The sequence below is a fragment of the Propithecus coquereli genome, unplaced genomic scaffold (assembly GCF_000956105.1).
Source record: "Propithecus coquereli isolate 6110/MARCELLA unplaced genomic scaffold, Pcoq_1.0 Scaffold147, whole genome shotgun sequence".
Taxonomy (NCBI): Eukaryota; Metazoa; Chordata; class Mammalia; order Primates; family Indriidae; genus Propithecus; species Propithecus coquereli.
The window spans coordinates 8,141,219-8,159,282 of NW_012139080.1; the positions used below are offsets into that span (position 1 = coordinate 8,141,219).

Sequence of the window (18,064 nt, forward strand, 5' to 3'; positions counted from 1 at the left end):
CTCTTGAATTATATTAAGGGATGTGGGAAACTACTCAAGATACATCCTTAAATGAAAATTTTAAGCTTGGAAGATAGGATTCCAATTTTATTTCAAAAGGATACACACCTACCTGCTGCTGAGCACAGAAAACGTGTGGGTGGACACACGCCACGCTGTTATCAGCACAGGTTATCTCTCGGGAGTAAGACTGAAGGGGGCAAGAGCTCTTACATTTTGTATTTTGCCATTGTTTGAATGTGCTATAGAGAGCTTATTTTACTTTTACAAAAGGAGAGAAAGAAAAGGGTAAAATATGTATTTATACACCCAGAACAATGAGTGAAAGGATGTATATCAAGAATTGTCTCTGGGTCATTTTTATTTTCTTATTTATAAACTTTTTTGTATTCCAAGTAAATGTGTAATACTTCTATAACCAGAAAATGTCATAAAAGAAATAATCTACTAATATAATACTGATGGTACAATCAATTTTAAATTTCTTTGCAAGGCCAAAGGTTATAGGGTTATTAGGGTGTTCTTTAAAGAGGTTTAAATCCAATTTCTTTTGCTTCTTTGGGGTTCATGCTTATTTTTATTGCCGCTCAAGCTATTTCTACTTTTTTTTGTTTTTAAAATGATTTCCATTCAATGTGGCCAAAAAGGAAAATCGAGGCCAGCCACAAGGCAAGCCTTCCTGAGAGAAGACAAAAAGCCTCTGTAACCTGTGGAATGAAAACTTCACCAGTAGAACGTGACTCTTTTGTCATGAATGACTTCAATTGCTGGTGGACAGAAATTTTTAACAAGAACAAAGAGCATCAGAGCAATTTCAGTGCTCTGGTTGTCACTCCAGGGCAAGCGCACTGGTAACTTTATATTACGGTGACGGGAACAAAGAACAAGGTGTCCCATTCACTGTGAGGCTCCTGCAACCAGAGGGTCTCAGGCCCTCGCAGAGCCTTTCCCTGACGTGGAAACAAGAAGAAACTCTCAAGGAGTGTGCAAGGGGCTGAGAGCAGGTAAATCATCATCAGCCACATAAATAACAGCAGAAAATGGGCGGAAGAGATGAAAGGATGCCACCTGATCATTCGCCGATGGAAAGATGTGCACTAAATCAGGGCCTTTTCTGTCTGACGCTGTTTTTACGGAATAGCTAAGCACACAAGGAAATACCAGTTGGGTCTTAAAGACAATTTATAGCTGGTTGGCCTCATTGCACCTGGCTGTTTTGACAGCAGGTTTTGTCAGTTTATAGCAGAGATTCTTGTCTACACTATAAGCTGTCTGTCACTAATGCAACTAGACCTTTGGAAAAAATGTACCGCTCAGAGGCAAATCTCTCTCTTCCACATACCCCTCCCCTTTTAATGAAAAGCAAAAGCCTCCTGCTGGTGGAAGGCCCTCCTCCTCTTCAGGGGAAATTACGTGGCCCTGGCAGTGAGAGGGTCAGCCCCAGCGCCACAACCCAAGTGGGGAGCGCCTGCTTCTGGGGAGGGATTAAGGACTCTTTCTTTTCCCTTCCCTCGGGGCTGAGTGCTGCAAACAGCAGCCTTGTTGTTCCAGGCCAGGAAATTCAGGAGCTGGCTCTCTGAGCCCGGACTCTTCCCTGCTTCCAGGCCACACTAAGAATGTCTGGGAGCCTTGTGACAGCCTGGCTTAGGAACATGAGGCAAAAGGCTTTGGAGAGCGCACTGTCCGCCCCCCCGCCGCATCCCCATCTAAAAAAAACGAAGGGCAAGGCTTGGCTACTCACAACCACACAAACCTTAACTTGTTTTCCCTGCATTGTTGTACTCAGTGAGTGGTCTGGTCTAGAAGTCACCTTCTTAGAAACCACAGGACCTCAATGTCATATATGTGAGTGGAAAGCGCTGCCTCCCAGAACCGGGGGCTGCCTGGCCCCACGCCTGTTTTGTTTTATTATTTTTTGTTCCCAGAAGGATTGGGCCAAAGAAATAACTTTTAACAGGTGGCACACATTCCTGAACCTAAGGCCAAGTGTCCTTTTTTAGGAACGAGCTGGTGGTGGCTGGTGGCCGGGTGGTGGAGAAGGACAAAGATGCGAGTGGAGGGGCGGAAAGGTAATAGCGAACAGCCCCTCCCGCGCTTTCATTTCATGGTTCACAGACATTCACTGACATTCACACACTCCCAAGGGGAAGCTCATGTAACCAGCCATGAAACCAGAAACGAGCAGGCTGAAGGGGCTGCTTGCCTGGGCCCAGGGCAGAGTTTCTCACTGCCACAGGGGTCTGTCCCAGACCCCAAGGCCCACTACAATGGGTCAGGCCCCATCTGCAGCTGCTCTGGGGGCTGCAGGCTGGGAAAACCCCAGACCTCCAGCATCCTCTGACCACCCATCTTGGATGTCACCCTCAGACTTCCCAGGTCCTAGGCTCTTGCTAAGGTCAGCATTCAAGTTGGCGAGGGGGCTTGGGCTGTCCAGTAGGCTTTGGAAGGCACAGAACCTAGGGTGAGTGGAAGGGAAGAGGAGGCTCCAGGCCAGGCGATTCCCACGAAGCCAGGGCTGCCCAGGGAAAAATTTCTCCCTTAGAGTTGCCCATGGACTGAAATGGAAGGAGAGAACAAAATCTTGAGTAGCGCTGAGCCCAGGTTCCTACGACAGAGAAACAAATCTAAACAGGTCATCCAGGTGAGGAGGCCAGCCTGAGGCAGGAGCCTGAGGCAGAGCCAGGGAGGCTGTGGCCAGGGCACGCACGCTGGGGAAAGGAGGAACAGAAGCCGTGGGTACAGCGGGCCAGAGGAAAGCCGCAGCAAACCAGCTCGCTTGTCTGGCTACACCCTAAACGCGGGGCTGGAGGCCAGCTGCTCCCCACGGGGGGCATTAAACTGTTGCCTGGAGACTCCACCCAAAATATACACCACCCTTTGCGAGACCTCATTTAACACAGTTCAGAGGCTACTGTCATGTCCACCTGGAGCACCGCAGTCATTTGATCAGTGGCCAGAGGCACGCCCCATGATGTCAGGCTGAAATGGGGTGGGAAGATCAGTATTTTCCTGACTTAGGGACTCTCCACCTCAGTAAGATAATGACTTTTATATGCATATATTCAGTGCTCATTGTCATGATTGATACACCAAGTAGCAAACTTTACTATTCTCCACAGACTCTCCTAAAGCATTATCTTGAGTGTACCTTTGGTATTCCAGAACTCTCAAGCCAGTCTTGGAAGATGTTTTCAACAGACAACTCAAGCCTGTAGAAATAAAACAACAAAAAGTAAAGGATTAAAAAGCTACAGAGCACTTGTTACACAGAATACTTCTCTCTACCTACGTGGGCACACCACAGCGCCAATCTTCCAGAAGTCGCTGCTTTTTGGAGCAAGGGCAACGCTCCCCTGGCATAAAGTGTGGAAGGGAACCCAGTCACATCAGTGTAGCTTCCCTTCATCAATAACAATATGCACGATGGACCCGAAGAACCACAGGCATCCCAGAATAGGTGCTTTTAATGCTTCGAAAGGAAGTTTCTGGTTGGGAAAGCCAATTTAGGGAGGATAAGGCATATTTATAGGACATATCAGGCATGACTGCTTCCTGGAGAGTGGTGAAGCAACGTGGAATCTGAATACTGTAGCATTTAGTGCATCAATCGACAGGAAATTTGTACTTTATAGCAACAAGGGGCTACAACATGCCAAAAAAACCCAAAAAAACAAAAAACAAATCATCAGACCACAGAGAGGCTCAGATACACGGAATCAGGGTGGTTTTCCGTTTTCAAGCAGGCCACATTCTGCTTTATTTGAAGTATTAAGATTGGTTGTTATGTCTGATCTCGAGTCAGCTGAAATTCTTTTGCTTTCATGCCCTGCTGACTTGACTACTCCTTAAAATTACCAAATATCTGATATTTTGAGGGTCAACAGACTTTAGGTTGTGTCTTCCTGTCTTCTTTGGCTAATGCAGTTTAAAGCAAACCCATCCTCCACCCACTTCTAGATAACTCCCCATGCCTGGAATCTCTGCTTACAGAGAGGTCTTCTTGACTTCCTCCCAGACTGAAGCAAGGCCTTCCCCGTGTACCTAATACCCATCACACTCCCTGTCCTCTGCATCACGGCGTCTATCACAGCTTGTGACTGAGAATTATTTGATTACTTCACTGTTACTGTTTCCTCACTGGATCAGAGCTCTCTGACATGTAATCCCAGCACTTAGAATAGTTCCTGGTATGAAAGAGGATCCTCGTAGATATTTTTTATTTGAATGAATGAAAACACATTTCACTGCAGACTCAATAAAAATTATTCTTTTTAATGTAATATTCACCTTTACCAGTAATATATTTCCAAGTTGTTAAGCTCTGCATCTTTTAAAATTTTATAAATTATATACTACATTATATATACACTTATGTAACTATATATGCTTACCATCTCTCTCCCCTTTGCAATTGTAGAAGTTGTGCAGAAATACAGTGTTAACGTGCAATGGTAAGATACGGAAGGCCAAGTGCGCCCCTGACCTGTAGGTGGTGTGGGCAGTAGTGAGAAAGGAGGGGAGGGAGGAGTTGGCTTGGGTGGGGCTGGGGAAAAAGGGAAATGACTCATTTTTCTCTTCCTTTTCTTCCTCCCACTGGTCACTGATACACCTTGTCTTCTTTGGCCAGGACAAAAGCAAAAACTGCCTAAGGAGGCAACTGTTGCTATTTCAAAACAGAAAAATACAGGGAAGGAAATCAGGGCTTATGCAGAGAAAGTGGTTTGAATTCATATGAAAGATGATGCCCTCCGTGAGACTACGAGGCAGAAGGAAAGAGGACAGAAGTGGACAGAGGGAAGACGACTACCTCTCTAGGTGCTCCTGGTTCCCAGAGGCAGTGGGATTACTGGACAGGCCTCATAGGAAAGGCCGATGCCGCCATCACTGGGCCTTCCCACTACTTCTTAGTTGTCATTTAACAGCGTTCATCTCAGTGTGAATAGCCAAGGCCCCCCCGTAAGCTGTGAGAGTGTGGAAGCGTGTGTGTGCACACTCATGCATGTGCATGGATGTGTGCACACGTGTGTGCATGTGTGGTGGAGGTGGGGGGGACCTGAAGAGAGAAGGCAGCTCTCAGAGCACCTTCAGTAAGTTCTCTGTTCTTTCCCGAGCTTGATTTACTTGGGAGAAGGGTGGGAGATGCCCTTAATAGGCATTACTGATCTGCCAGGAGGAGGAAAGTGGGGCTGACTGACCACTTAGAGCTGCCGTCCCCAACCCCAGGGCTGCTGATCAGTGCCAGTCCGTGGCCTGTTGGGAGCTGGGCTGTGGGGCAGGAGGTGGGTGGCGGGCAGGTGAGCCAGGCTTCATCTGTATCTGCGGCCACTCCCCATCGCTCGCGTCACCGTGTGGCTCTGCCTCCTGTCAGATCAGTGGCGACACTGGACTCTCACAGGAGCGCAAACCCTACGGTGGACTGCGCATGCCACGCGAGGGATCTAGGTTGTGCGCTCCTTGTGAGAGTCTGACGCCTGATGACCTGGGGTGGAGCTGGAGCGGTGGAAAATAAAGTGACTCCGAGTTTCCTTGGGCACAGAGAGGAAACTGTCCTTCACCGGCTTCCTTTTCAGCCAGGAAGGGACATTCCTCGCTGTGCCTGGAAGCCTGGGGCCTAAGCTCCTGCTTCCCATCCCTGGAGGATCCTCAAAAAGGCAGAGTGAGAGGCGGGCTTTGGAACTGCACCAGGGAAATAGGTCTCTTCCTTTCCCAGTAAGACGCTGAAGAAGACAACGCAGACTGCAGGAAGGATTTAGGAAGAGCAGTCGTGACAACCAAAGGGGCAAGCAGGCCGTATGCACGAGGGAAGGCAAGGAACTGGGATCGGGTCTCTTGAAGAAGACAAGTCTGAGGAGTGACTTAACTGCCATTTTCGAGTGATTTCACGAAAGACGGTGGACAGCTGTTGTGCATCACCATGGAGGAGGGACTATGAGGACACGGACATAAATTTCCTGAGGGAATTGGTTCTCAAAGATACTTCTCTAGGTGGGGCAGGGAGGAGGGGCTGGGGAGTCGAGTCCTGGAGTGTTACCGAGTGAGGCCCACAGTCTGCACCAGAGAAGGCTGAAGAACAGGCAGACTTCTCCAGGTGGCCAACATCCGGTGGATGCCTCCTGGGCACAGGAAGGCTGACATGGGAAAACCCAGGGAGTAACAGTCATTAGGGACAGGTGACAGACACCAGGCAGAATGCCACCAGTGCTTGCAGAAATGGTGATTCTCTGGGTGTGGAGGAGGAGCCACCTGCTGCAGGTTGGACAGGTAACGGAGGACAACGAGAGGTGCATCAGGAGAGGCTTCTTGAGGAAGCCATGCTTGAACTGTGTTCTGGTGGCGCAGGGCCGATAGAAATGGAGGGAAAGCTCATCTCGGGCAAAGAGAGCAGGATTCCCAGCACCATGGTGTGCACACACTGTTCAGTGCAGCTGGGCTGGCCCCCAGAATGAGGGAGGAAGGAAACAGCGTGTCCCGTGAGGATCGTGGAGTCCCTGCCACTGGGCCTTGGCTTCATCAAGGAGGCTCTGGAGCATGGCTACAGAATGACATGGCAGAGAATGGAGGCGAGGAAGCATGACCAAGGGGACGGGGCTGGAGGCAGGGAGACCACCTGGGAGCTTGCTGAGCAAGTTTCAGCAGGAGGCAATGAGAGGAGCCCAAGCAGGTGTGGCGTGCTGGGGACGGATCTGGAGTGGTCCTGCTGGAGGCTGGGAGACGGTGTGTGGATGATGGGCCCTATCGATCTCTGCAGGCCAACGTTCCACAGAAAGCGTGTGGCTGCACACAGTCAGCCTGCGCCACAGCCTCCTGCCGACTCTGATGGTTAGTTCATTGACAAGTATTACGGCAAATTCTGCTTTGACATATGTAGTCAGCGCACACATGGGTACTAACATACAGTGGCACTAAAAACAAAACAAACAAACACTCCTCTATCCACTGCCAAGTAAAGGCATAAAAGAAGTAGCCACTATTTATTGAACATCTACTATGTACAAAATCCTATTTACTTTACAATAACTGTGCAAGACCAATATTATTATCCCCGTCTTAGAAGTGAACAAATAAAGGTTCTGAGAGGTTGAGGAACTTATCCAAAGCCACACAGATGGTACTTGAAGAGCTGGGATTTGAACCTATGGTGCTGGCTATGAAGCCCCAGCTTTTCTTTCTGTTCTAAACTTAGCCTTCATGACACACCAGTTCCTGTTATGGTACAGACAAGCCTGCAGAAGGGGAGAGCCCGTGCCTGCTCCAGATCATGCTGACTTCCCCTTCCTGTTAACGTCTCTCCTGCAGTTGCCCTGTTTGTCAGCCCTTTGATTATATTTTTGAAGAGATGGGGAGACCCTTGAGGGTGGGGTGCAAAAGTGTGAGAGCCCACAGGGCAGCTGCACCCAGGAGCAAAAGACACTCTCCCGTGAATGAAGAGAACGTGTGTTTTCAGATCACTAACCTTTGGATAGGTTCAAAGTATCTTATAACCATTATCACTTCATTTCTCATAATACCCTAGTGAAGTGAGTGTCAATTGTTGTGTGGCTTTTTAGCAGACAGAGAAACTGCAGCATAGGAAGACGCTGGCCAAAGCCAGGCCAGGCAGAGGACTAAAGAAAAAACCCAGTTTCCTAAATTCCCAGTATCAGTGCAGATATCACAGTGCACCATGCCCTGTTGGTGACTGCCAATGTGGAATAAAATGTTAAATTATGAGAGGAAGATGAAAGCATTAACTTCAGTTCCTAAAAAAATATTTTTAAAAGGTATTATACATACATGACTTCACCTCCCAAGGAAATTATGAGAAACCATAGTAAAATGTTTAATTTTCAGGGAAGAAATGGACTATGTGTTTTAGGAAAAAAGATAACATGCACATAGTTTTTGGTGTTCTGATCATAATTATTGAGATGACAGTACAGGTGAATTTTTAGGTCTGGGTTTGGATATATGCAGTGGTAAAGCAAAAAGTTGACTTTTTCAAATCAAGACGCTCATAGTCTAAGCCAATGGTGAATTTTTTCCCTCTAAGATCATGTGGCTTAAATAATCACAACAGACAAGCAGAAGCATTTCCACTTAGCCAGAACCCAGGACTTACAGGAAATTACTCTTCTGCATGTCTGATCACTATGGAAATTGATTTTATACAGATAGCTAAAAGTACACACACCCATGACTGCATGTCCTCCACATTCGTACTAGTAAGCATGCACATCCTGCCTGCTTACTGAAACCCCCACCCGAAGGCCACTTCCTCACCCCCATTCCTCCCGGGCATTGCAACAGCAGGTGGTTTTGCCCCCTGACTGGCTGTTCCCTCGCTGCGCTCCTACATTCTACGGGGCAACTCTGAGTTTCAGTGGTCTGTCTCCAGTCCCTTTGAGCTATAAATGTGGTCGCACTTAGTTAACACAGCAGGGACAGCAGGGGCAAGAATATGCTGGCCACCCTGTCATGATGCTGGTTAGAAAAATAAGCTGTGTTTAAAGCTGGAAAAGTGACCAAATTGTACGTCTCTTTGTGATGTTACAGAAAATAGAAATAAACACAGACTTGCATGAAAATGGTATTGCACACGACTGTATCTGCTCGCTCAGTTGATTTCTGAGATTGGGGCGACAAGGATGGGAGTCGGTTATTAGCTGTATCTACTACTTGTGCCTTATCAACTTGTTGCTGATCAAGAGAAATGTCTTTATCACCCTCGGCTCCTGTCTTCAGCTCTTGAGATCCTAAAGATCACGGTCCGTCGGTGCCTCTGAAGCAAGGCACACAGCCCCAGCAACTGTCACAGGAACTAAATAATAGACTTAAAGATCTCTGGGAGTGCAGGTATAGACTAGGCAGAGGCAAGGCAATGGGAACTTCAGAGCTCAGGGTCTGAAATGGAAAACGCTCTTGTTCTAGAATGCAACTTACATTCTGTATAGATTTTTAAATTTTAGTTGACTTAAGATTTAAGTACCCCCTCTACATGTGGGTGCAAGTAGTGTGCATCTCAAAGCTTTGCACATGGTAACTTATTTTCTTGATCAAAACAAGTCATTTGTGCTTGGGTAAATAACAAAGGTTGTTGAGGTCGCATTTATGAAACAAGTATTCCTTAGCTCCACGGGGGAGGAAAAGTATTAGATTAAAACAAGCACATGAACACGCACACGCAAACACAATAACCGATAGCAAAGGAAGAAGCGGTAGCTGTTGAATACTGCGTTGAACACTGGAGTACCGAGCGGGCGAAGTACATTGGGTAAGGTACTCCCCAGGGTGCCCGTTCACCAGAGAGGCCCGGGGTTTGTCTGGATTTTCTTCAGAGCACTCTTAGTTTTATCTTACAGCATCTCCCTGCTTCCACCTTCAAATACTCTCTCCTTCCACTCCCTTTGCTCCACTCTGATTCCCCAAACACCCGCCCCCCGGTATTTCCAACGCTACTGCACAGTGTAACTTAGTGGCCAAGAAAGAAAGGTCAGGCTCATGCTTGACTCCTCTATTCAACTTCCATAACCAGTCAGCCCAGTCTTACCTGTGGCAACTCTAAAGTATTCCTTAGAGCTGTTCATTACTGTCAAACTCTACTGCCACTGTCCCCATCTCTGCCATAGATTCAGCTCTCAAGATCTCTGGCCTGAATTGCTCTATTGGTTTCTAACTGGTCTCCTGGCTTCCAGTCCTCCTGGGCTCCGTCTCTCCCCGACACTGCCCCCGTAGAGGAGCCTTTCCAATCTGCCGATGGCACTCCCATCCTCAAACCCTTCAGTGGTACCTCTGCCTGAAGGCTCAAGGCTGCTACTGATGAGACCGTTCTCTGTGTTCCCAGGAGCTGAACCTCCCCCGAGCAATTCCTACACTGAGCCATCATGACCAGTTTCTGTTATGTCTTCAGCAGCAGACTAGGTGCTTCCTAGGGCTGGGCATGGGATTTATTCCTCTTTGTTCCCCAGCGTCCAGCCCAAAGCCTGGGATGGGAGATGCTTAATAAAGAATGTTAAATGAATCAAAGCAAGAGAACAACACAAAGGCAGTATGACACACACAGTACCAGCCTCTGAACACTCACTGGTTTGATCTGAGAAACTTTGCCCTGCTCAGAACAGCTCACGTGCCTAGCAGATGTGCCTGAGGATCAGTCTGCAGCAGGGGCCAAAGATTAGAGGCTTCAAGGGGTAGGTGTGGGGCCTTTGGAGACCAAGACAAAATTGGTACAATATGTTGCATAGGTAATAGGGTAAACAGTCCGTTTTAATAGCTGAACTAGATTCTGAGATTAGTTAGCAGGCAAGATGTGTGAGTTTCAAAATATATTTTGGTATACTTGCTGAAATAGATTCATTGTAGGGCTGAAATCTCCTTAGCTTTTAAGGAGAATTTTTAAAAAGAAGCTAAATCTACTAGCTAAAACATGATGCTAAACGGGAGAGGTAGCCTATCAAAATGCATGTGATTGGTGTTCGCTGGCCACCATTAAGACAGGTGCTGCTCTTAACTTCCACAATTACAGCAAAAGTCTCTTTGTGGGTCTGGTGTGCAGCCTCAATAAATATTCACGATGATACAATCCAGGTCAGCCAGAGGGCTCAGGGGCCATCCAAATGAACTCCATAACCTTATTAGGAAGAGGATTAAAAGAGAGAAGACTTCCAAAACTAAAAAGGCACTTTGTTGCTTCAGTGAAGATGGCTACATTCATGCCCCTAAGAAGTTCTTCTGGATAAATGCATAGTCGCCACTCAGAAACAAACTTTGGTAACAGCCTAAGGAGGTAATACACAATTTCTATTAATTTTCTCTTTTTCTCTGCTTTAATTTCTAAGGAAACTGCTTTGTTCTATGAGAGGACCTGAGAAGTCATTCTGGGGCAGGTACAAAAGAAAAAAAAAAAATATCTTGCAAGTAAATTGTTGTTCTTGATCTTAGGAGTAAGGACCACATCTGATGTGATTTTCACATGAAGAAAACCCATATGTCTTCTTTAAAAAAAAAAAAAAAAGGATGGCAAATCTGAAACATTTCAGACCTCCCAAAACAAACTACACTTCCTTCAAGCAGACTCCTGAAAAGCGAACTATCTTGGCCAATTACTAAGGCCTCAGGCAGTCTCCCTGGATGGGACTTTCTTCAGCATCAAAAGGCATGAACATGAAGAGGTAGAAAAAAAGGAATTAATCCAATTATATGGGTATGTTAATTCTGTATGATGCACTGGCTTGCTTTATGTGTGTGTGTTAAATGGGTACAAAAATACAGTTAGATGGAATAAGATTTAGTGTTCGATAATACAATAGGGTGATTGCAGTTCATACTGTGTCAGATAGTTCAAAATTGCTGGAAGAGAGAAATGGGAATGTTCCCAACATAAAGAAGGGGTAAAGATAGGCATGATGGCTCACGCCTGTAATCCTAGCACTCTGGGAGGCTGAGGTGGGAGGATCACTTGAGGCCAGGAATTCAAGACAGCCTGAGCAAGAGCAAGACCTTGTCTCTACAAAAAACAGAAAAATTATCCAGGCGTGGTGGTGTGCCTGTAGTCTCAGCTACTCAGGAGGCTGAGGTGGGAAGATTGCTTCATCCCAGGACTTTGAGGTTGCACTGAGCTGATGACGCCAATATACTCTAGCCCAGGCAACAGAGCAAGACCCTGTCTCCAAAAAAATCACACACACACACAAAAAGAAGAGGTGAATGTGTGGGGTGATAGATGTCCCAACTGCCCTGGTTTGATCACTACACATCGTATGCATGTATCAAAACATCATGTGGACTCCCAAAATATGGACAACTATTAAGCATAAAAAAATTCACCAACAGTAACATTTCTACCTGTTGAAGAAAGAATTTGGAATCATTCTAAATAGAAGGTGGAAGATAAGGAAGTTTAAACAAAAAAGGCCAGACGAAAATGCAATGCTCAGCAAAAGACTCTCAATAGCCTCATGGCTCCTGCACCCTCTCCTGAACTTGCGTGCTATCTCCTGTGCCTAGCCTGGTAGCGTAAGCCCTGATACCTTACCCTTGAGACACTGAATTTAGAGTGCCTGTAAGATGGCTCATCAACAAATAGGTGACTGGTCCTGCATAAATCTAAATTTACATCTGTGTCAAGGAATTCATTTCTACATTTGGAAATCTGTCATGTGCGTAAAAACATAGCTAAAACTGTGGGTCAGAAATGAGAGTAATATTAGCTCTTCTTCAGAGAAATGTTTAATTTCTCAAAATGCCCCCCTTTAAAGTTTGAATACCAATTTTGCTATTAGAAATTATGTTTCAGGGTATTCACTTGAGGGCCTAAGGTAAGATAGAAAATTAGAAGAGGGTTGGAATGAACCTAGTCTAACCTATAACATAGGTCTTAAGCCTCTTATTACTACACATTTTTGCCTTCAATTAAACAGTGTTTCCTTATATGAAGCTGCGTTAACTGGAGCCACCCTAACTTTTTAGAACTTTCCTCTCCTCCATTCTTTTCCACAGCAGCTAAGGCCACAGACTGTCCTCAGCCTGCTTCCTACACCACTTACAGGGCTCCTGACTCTGCGATCCTTGCTTGTACGTGGCTGTGCATGCCGGCTCCCAGCATCCACGTGGGCCCATCCCTAAGTCTGGCTGATTATCCTGTGACTCCCGCTGCCTTAACTAGGTCCCTACCTCCATTAAGAGAAGAAGATTGGCCCCCGCCCCCGGAGCCACAGAGTCGACTCGAAGCGATTGAACTTTCTAGGTTGTGACAAGGCAAATAATGGTGGGACCATTTTTAACATTAAAAGTAAAACTGGCCTCTTAATTCCTAAATTGGTCATTACCTTTTTTCTTCTGGGATGTTCTCCAATAGCATTTGAAGGAAATCCTGGGATAAGAAAAAAGCAAACCATTAAAGATGTCCATCAATAAATAATTCTGCCTGGAACCATGCCAGACACTGAGCATTCCCGGCTGCTGACCGCTCACCTGCTAGGTAGGAAAGCTAGACCTATGCCAACTTATTAGACTGTACACTCAATTTATTAATTTTACAGAGTAATCAATCCAATCTTTTAAAGAGATTTATTTTGTAAAAGCCACAAAACTGAAGAATGGAATGCTTATTATTATATTTTGACCTAACCCAATAGCCTATTTATTTCACTTCACATTTAGCCATTTTCAAAAGGCTGGCCATCGCGTGAAGCATTATCCCCCTCTCTCACCCATGGCCACCTCTGCGGGAGTGTTTCCTAGATAGCTCTGCTACATACTGAACAATCTGAACTCCCAGAGGCTAGTAACTGACTTGCAACTTTCTTGCATTGCTCTATGGGACGATAAAGACAAATATCAAGATGATAAATATGCCGATCGAGGAACAGAGATGTCCCGAAGTCCAACTGTGGCTCACAAGCCCCTGCCTCTATCTGCAGCCTCTTCTCATGCTGCTGTACAAGTCCTCAGTTGTTGGACATTTGAGATGGTTACATGATATATGATACGTTTTTCTTAACCTAAAGGCATGATTTACACACACATACACACTTGTTTTTTCCTTGACTTTAGAAAATATCAAGCACAATCAGAAGGAGACAAAATAGCATAATTAACCTTCACGTACTCATCAGCCCACAGCCAGTCCTGCCCCTCCACTTCCCTGCCTCCTGCGTTATTTAGAAGCAAATCTCAAACATTACATGATTTCATCAATAAAGGTTGTAGTAAATATCTCTAAAAGATAAGGACTCATAAAACATAAACCACAATACCATAAGACCTAAAAATTTAAAATATGAATGTTCATTTATATTTAATTTGTACCTTGAGTATTGTGACCCATCATTCTAGCCCATCTAATTCTGGAATCTTGACTTGGTCTTAACCAGAGTTGTCAGATAAAATACAGGATGCCCAGTAAAATTGGGGGCATAATTACACTAAAAAGTTATTCATTGTTTATCTGAAGTTTGAGCTTAACTGTACTTTTCCATTCCATATTTTTATTTATTAAATGGGTAACCCTAGTGTCAACCTTTCCTCATCTGAAGGCTTGATAAAATATATTTTCGATAAATACAGAACATGAGACAAATAAGAATAAAATTTAACTTTCTTGGAACTTGATATTAAATAACAAATGAGATTTATACTTGAAGTTTTTCTTTTAATGAATATAAAATAATCTTCTTAAATGGGCCATTTAAAGTGTAAGCTCAGATGAAAACAATCTTTTAAAATGGGTTAAAATGTAAGCCTAAATATGACAAATGAGAGTCACTCCAGACTGAAGCCCTCCCAATAGAACCAAGCCTGCATGGATCTCATCAGAGATCCATTTAACTTGGAGTGTGAGATGGAAGCAACAGCACAGATCTTCATACTACAACACAGACAGAATTACAGAGGAATAGAAATCTGTAAACAGTTTGTATGACAAGGTGCTTTTCTTCTATCATCACACTGAAGTATAGCTATCACTACACTAGCAAAGCTAGCCATCCCATTTCTACATGTTTATGGGTGGTTACAGGCCATTTCTTCCAGGGGAAAAGTCTTCCTACTAAGAACATTAATGAAAGATTTATTTTTTGCAACCTCTGTTCTTTTTCTGAGATTTTGTTTATTGCTGCTTCACCTACAGTAACAATACAAAGAATCACAAAACTAATGTTAAGAAAATGGAGCGAAGGACAACCGCCAACTGATTAATGCCTCACAACTGAAGTCCTTCCTTGCATCTGCAGTGGATATATGGAGAAACACCAAAGGAAACAAGAGCAGTATTTAGAATGCAAAGAATTATTTTTGCTTGAGGTTCTTTTTTTTTTTTTTGAGACAGAGTCTTACTCTGTCATCCAGGCTGGAGTGCAGTGATATCATCATAGCTCACTGCAACCGCTGATGCCTGGGCTCAAGCGGTCCTCCTGCCTCAGCCTCCTGAGTAGTTGGGAGTATAGGCAACGCATCTGGCTAATTTTTCTACTTTTAGTAGAGATGGGGTCTCTTTTCTATTTTTAATAGAGGTGGGGTCTCACTCTTGCTCAGGCTGGTCTCAAACTCAGGCTGAGCTCACTCAAGTGATCCTCTGTCCTTGGCCTCCCACAGTGCTAGGATTATAGGCATGAGCCACCACGCCCGATCTTGAAGTTCTTAAAGTCATTATTTTTATTATTTTAAAAATTATTTTGCAAAAAAATTAAATTAGAAAGTCATTTATCACAATCTAATATGTTAATACATTGTTTTGAAAATCCTACACTAATAGATTACTTTGTAGATTACTTTTTCATTGGCTCATAGATAGGATTTTTGATTCTTAAAAAATCCAGGTACTATAATTATAATTCTTACTAATTTCACTTCGTCATCTCCTTATGTCCCATACCAATTTATCCCATATTTGCCTGGTAATTTGTGCTCAATTATGTGGAGGGAAAATTACATTAACTCAAGGGCAAGGGGGAGAATTTAATTGCATAAGAAGCAGGAAATTCAGAGTTAACCTTATTTCTGCCCTTTTGCATTTTCCATTTACAGATGGATCCTTCTTCACAGGACTGCAGAGCATAGCAATCCAGAATTCTGTGTGAATACAGGAGAAGAGCAGGAGATCCCCAGGAAGCCCTGCTTCATTTTTTGGTTGTCCTGCCTCCCAGGAGGTGGGCACTCTGGAGCATTTATTTGCCTCTTCCTGCCTCACAGAGACCTACAGGCAACACAGCAGTTAGCCAGAGGCTGCCAACTAATGCTGGGATGACAGGTCCGGGGGTCACAAAAACCTAATACCGTGGGCATCTCTGAGACACAGTGTCTGGATTCCCACAAGCTATGGGAACGTCTTTCTACAGGGGTAGGTATTCTTCTGTTCTGTGCTCCGTCCAACACAAGAGACACTTGGTCTCATCCAGGCAGTCTTTGTACCATTTCTCAGTGGAATCGACCCAATCAGTCCTTCTTACTCCCTTCATAGGCTCAATCTTCAGCCATGAAACACTAGTTTTCCTGGTTTTTTTCGTAAATTGGCATATACTCCTGGGGGGGACTTGTGACAGAAGCTTTTCCCCACTCTCTACAACGGAATGAAATAAAAAGAAAAATGTGTCTTACGATTATTCCTTTCCTTACCACCTCTTTTCAATTCTTTCATCTGCCTTCACTCTTCCCTTCAGTGTGTTGGCAGTTTTGTGAGAGCAACTTACAAATCTTAATTGGACAAGAACTTCATGGCTGATTCTAAGATCACTGACAAAGCCAGCTAGCAAAGATAGTAGGGGTCCCAGTTTGTCACCTCTGCAGCCAAGAAAACAAAATAAAACAAAACAAAAAAAACCAAACTGCTGTTTTGAGAGGGGGCTGATTGATACGAAATTTTATCTGGCTCCTTGGCAATGATTTTAAGTCCACACTCCAGTCAGAAAATACATTCCTTGAGAATGTTTTTTTTCATTTCCAACTCTCCTAATAATCTATATGCTAATCAGGTCAGTCCCAGACAGCTTGTTTTGATTAACACCTAACAACGCTAAATTAAGCACTACAATTAAAAAAAAAAACTAACACTGATTTTGGCATATGGCTAATCCGGTAATTATTTTTTAGTCCTGGTGAAAGTATTCAACAAAAAGCAGGTGCATGTAGATTCTACTGGATAAACTGACACTGGCTTGATAATTAATGACATAGGACTGGCAATTTCCGTCAAGTATTTTATGAGTAATTATCACAGTCGTGGGAAGGAGGAGGTAGAAGAGGCAAAACAAACACAATATTGACGCAAGGACAGGATTGGCAGGGTGAGAACTGGGAAGACATGAAATCGTCAAGAAGAGTCATTGTTGCACGCAGGAGGGGAGCTTCAGCGGGGGCTGGGAAGAGGATAATACTGAAATGCTGGGCAGGCAGGGTGTCTGGAAGGGAAAGGATTAAGAAGTAAACTGGAAAAGGAAGAAACTAAGGGACTTCTGAGTAGAGGAACTGGGTCATAGCCCTTCCTCATCAATAACTAACCAATAATGTAAACAAAAACACAATCCATTTAAAAAATTAGCAAAAACTTGACCAGCAGCATCCAAACAAGGAAAAAAGTACCGCTTTATGGTATAAACTTCAAAAAGAAGCAACCAAGGAAAGAAGCGTAAGATTTGATCACAGCTTCTAACTGTCCCTCTGCACAACCCCTAACCTCATGCTTAGCAGGTTGTGCTAGTGAATTGCCTAAACCCCACGAATTCTCACAAATACCCACACATTTTGAAAGAAAGAGGAATATCTTTATCTTTCTTCTTTTTTGACTGTGGAGGGCCTGGAAATGTTTGCTGGCAGGAGATGGGAAAAACATGAAAAATAAACACTTGAGGGTGACTGTCTTTGACGAACTGTGTAAGTTCTAGGGCTCCAACCAGAATTAGAGGAATAATATTGATTGAGAGGTACCTGCAATGGGTAAAAGCTACACCCATATTAGGTCATGAGACTCTTGGCAGGGGACATTTAACAAATTTTCAAGAGCAGCAGAGCCGAATTCTTCCAACAAAGGCTGTACACAACTCCAGGGGAGCTTGTCCCTCCTCCGCCTCCATACATAATATTCAAGTTTCAAACTATAGCTCGGAGGGGAAGAAAAACAGGCCTAAGACGAGATGTAAAAGGAATCAAGGATAATGTTCCAATATATATGAGAATAAATAAAAGGTCAGGACAGTGCCACCCATGCTAAGAATGAGCAAGAAGAGAAGTATGGCAACTATGCAAACTAATATAACAACAGTTCACATAGAGAGAGAGACAGAAAGAAACATAACATATAAAAGACAAAGAATCCAATCTTGAAGAAAACATAATCCAAGGAACAGAAGAAAATTTTCCACCAGTGTTTCACACTGTAAAATAAATCAACAACAAAGACCAAGGACTAAAATAATACCAGTACAGGAGCATTAATAAAATAGAAACAGCAAGGAAAAGAACAGACATTAAAGAAAATAACATTAAAAATAAAGGGGTTAGGCCAGGCACAGTGGCTCACGCCTGTAATCCTAGCACTCTGGGAGGCTGAGGTGGGCGGATTGTTTGAGCTCAGGAGTTCGAGACCAGCCTGAGC

General features: G+C 44.3%; 1 protein-coding gene across 1 annotated transcript in view; it reads right to left on the reverse strand.

Moving 5' to 3' along the window:
- Positions 1-18,064, reverse strand: part of LOC105806846 (chromosome unknown open reading frame, human C9orf3) — a 311,159-nt gene that overhangs the window by 105,886 nt on the left and 187,209 nt on the right. Inside the window, exons 9-10 of the mRNA XM_012640063.1 lie at positions 12,804-12,847; positions 3,149-3,209 (exon numbers count right to left, since the gene is read on the reverse strand). Coding sequence (XP_012495517.1) covers positions 3,149-3,209; positions 12,804-12,847 — 105 coding nt within the window. The remainder of the gene's footprint in view (positions 1-3,148; positions 3,210-12,803; positions 12,848-18,064) is intronic.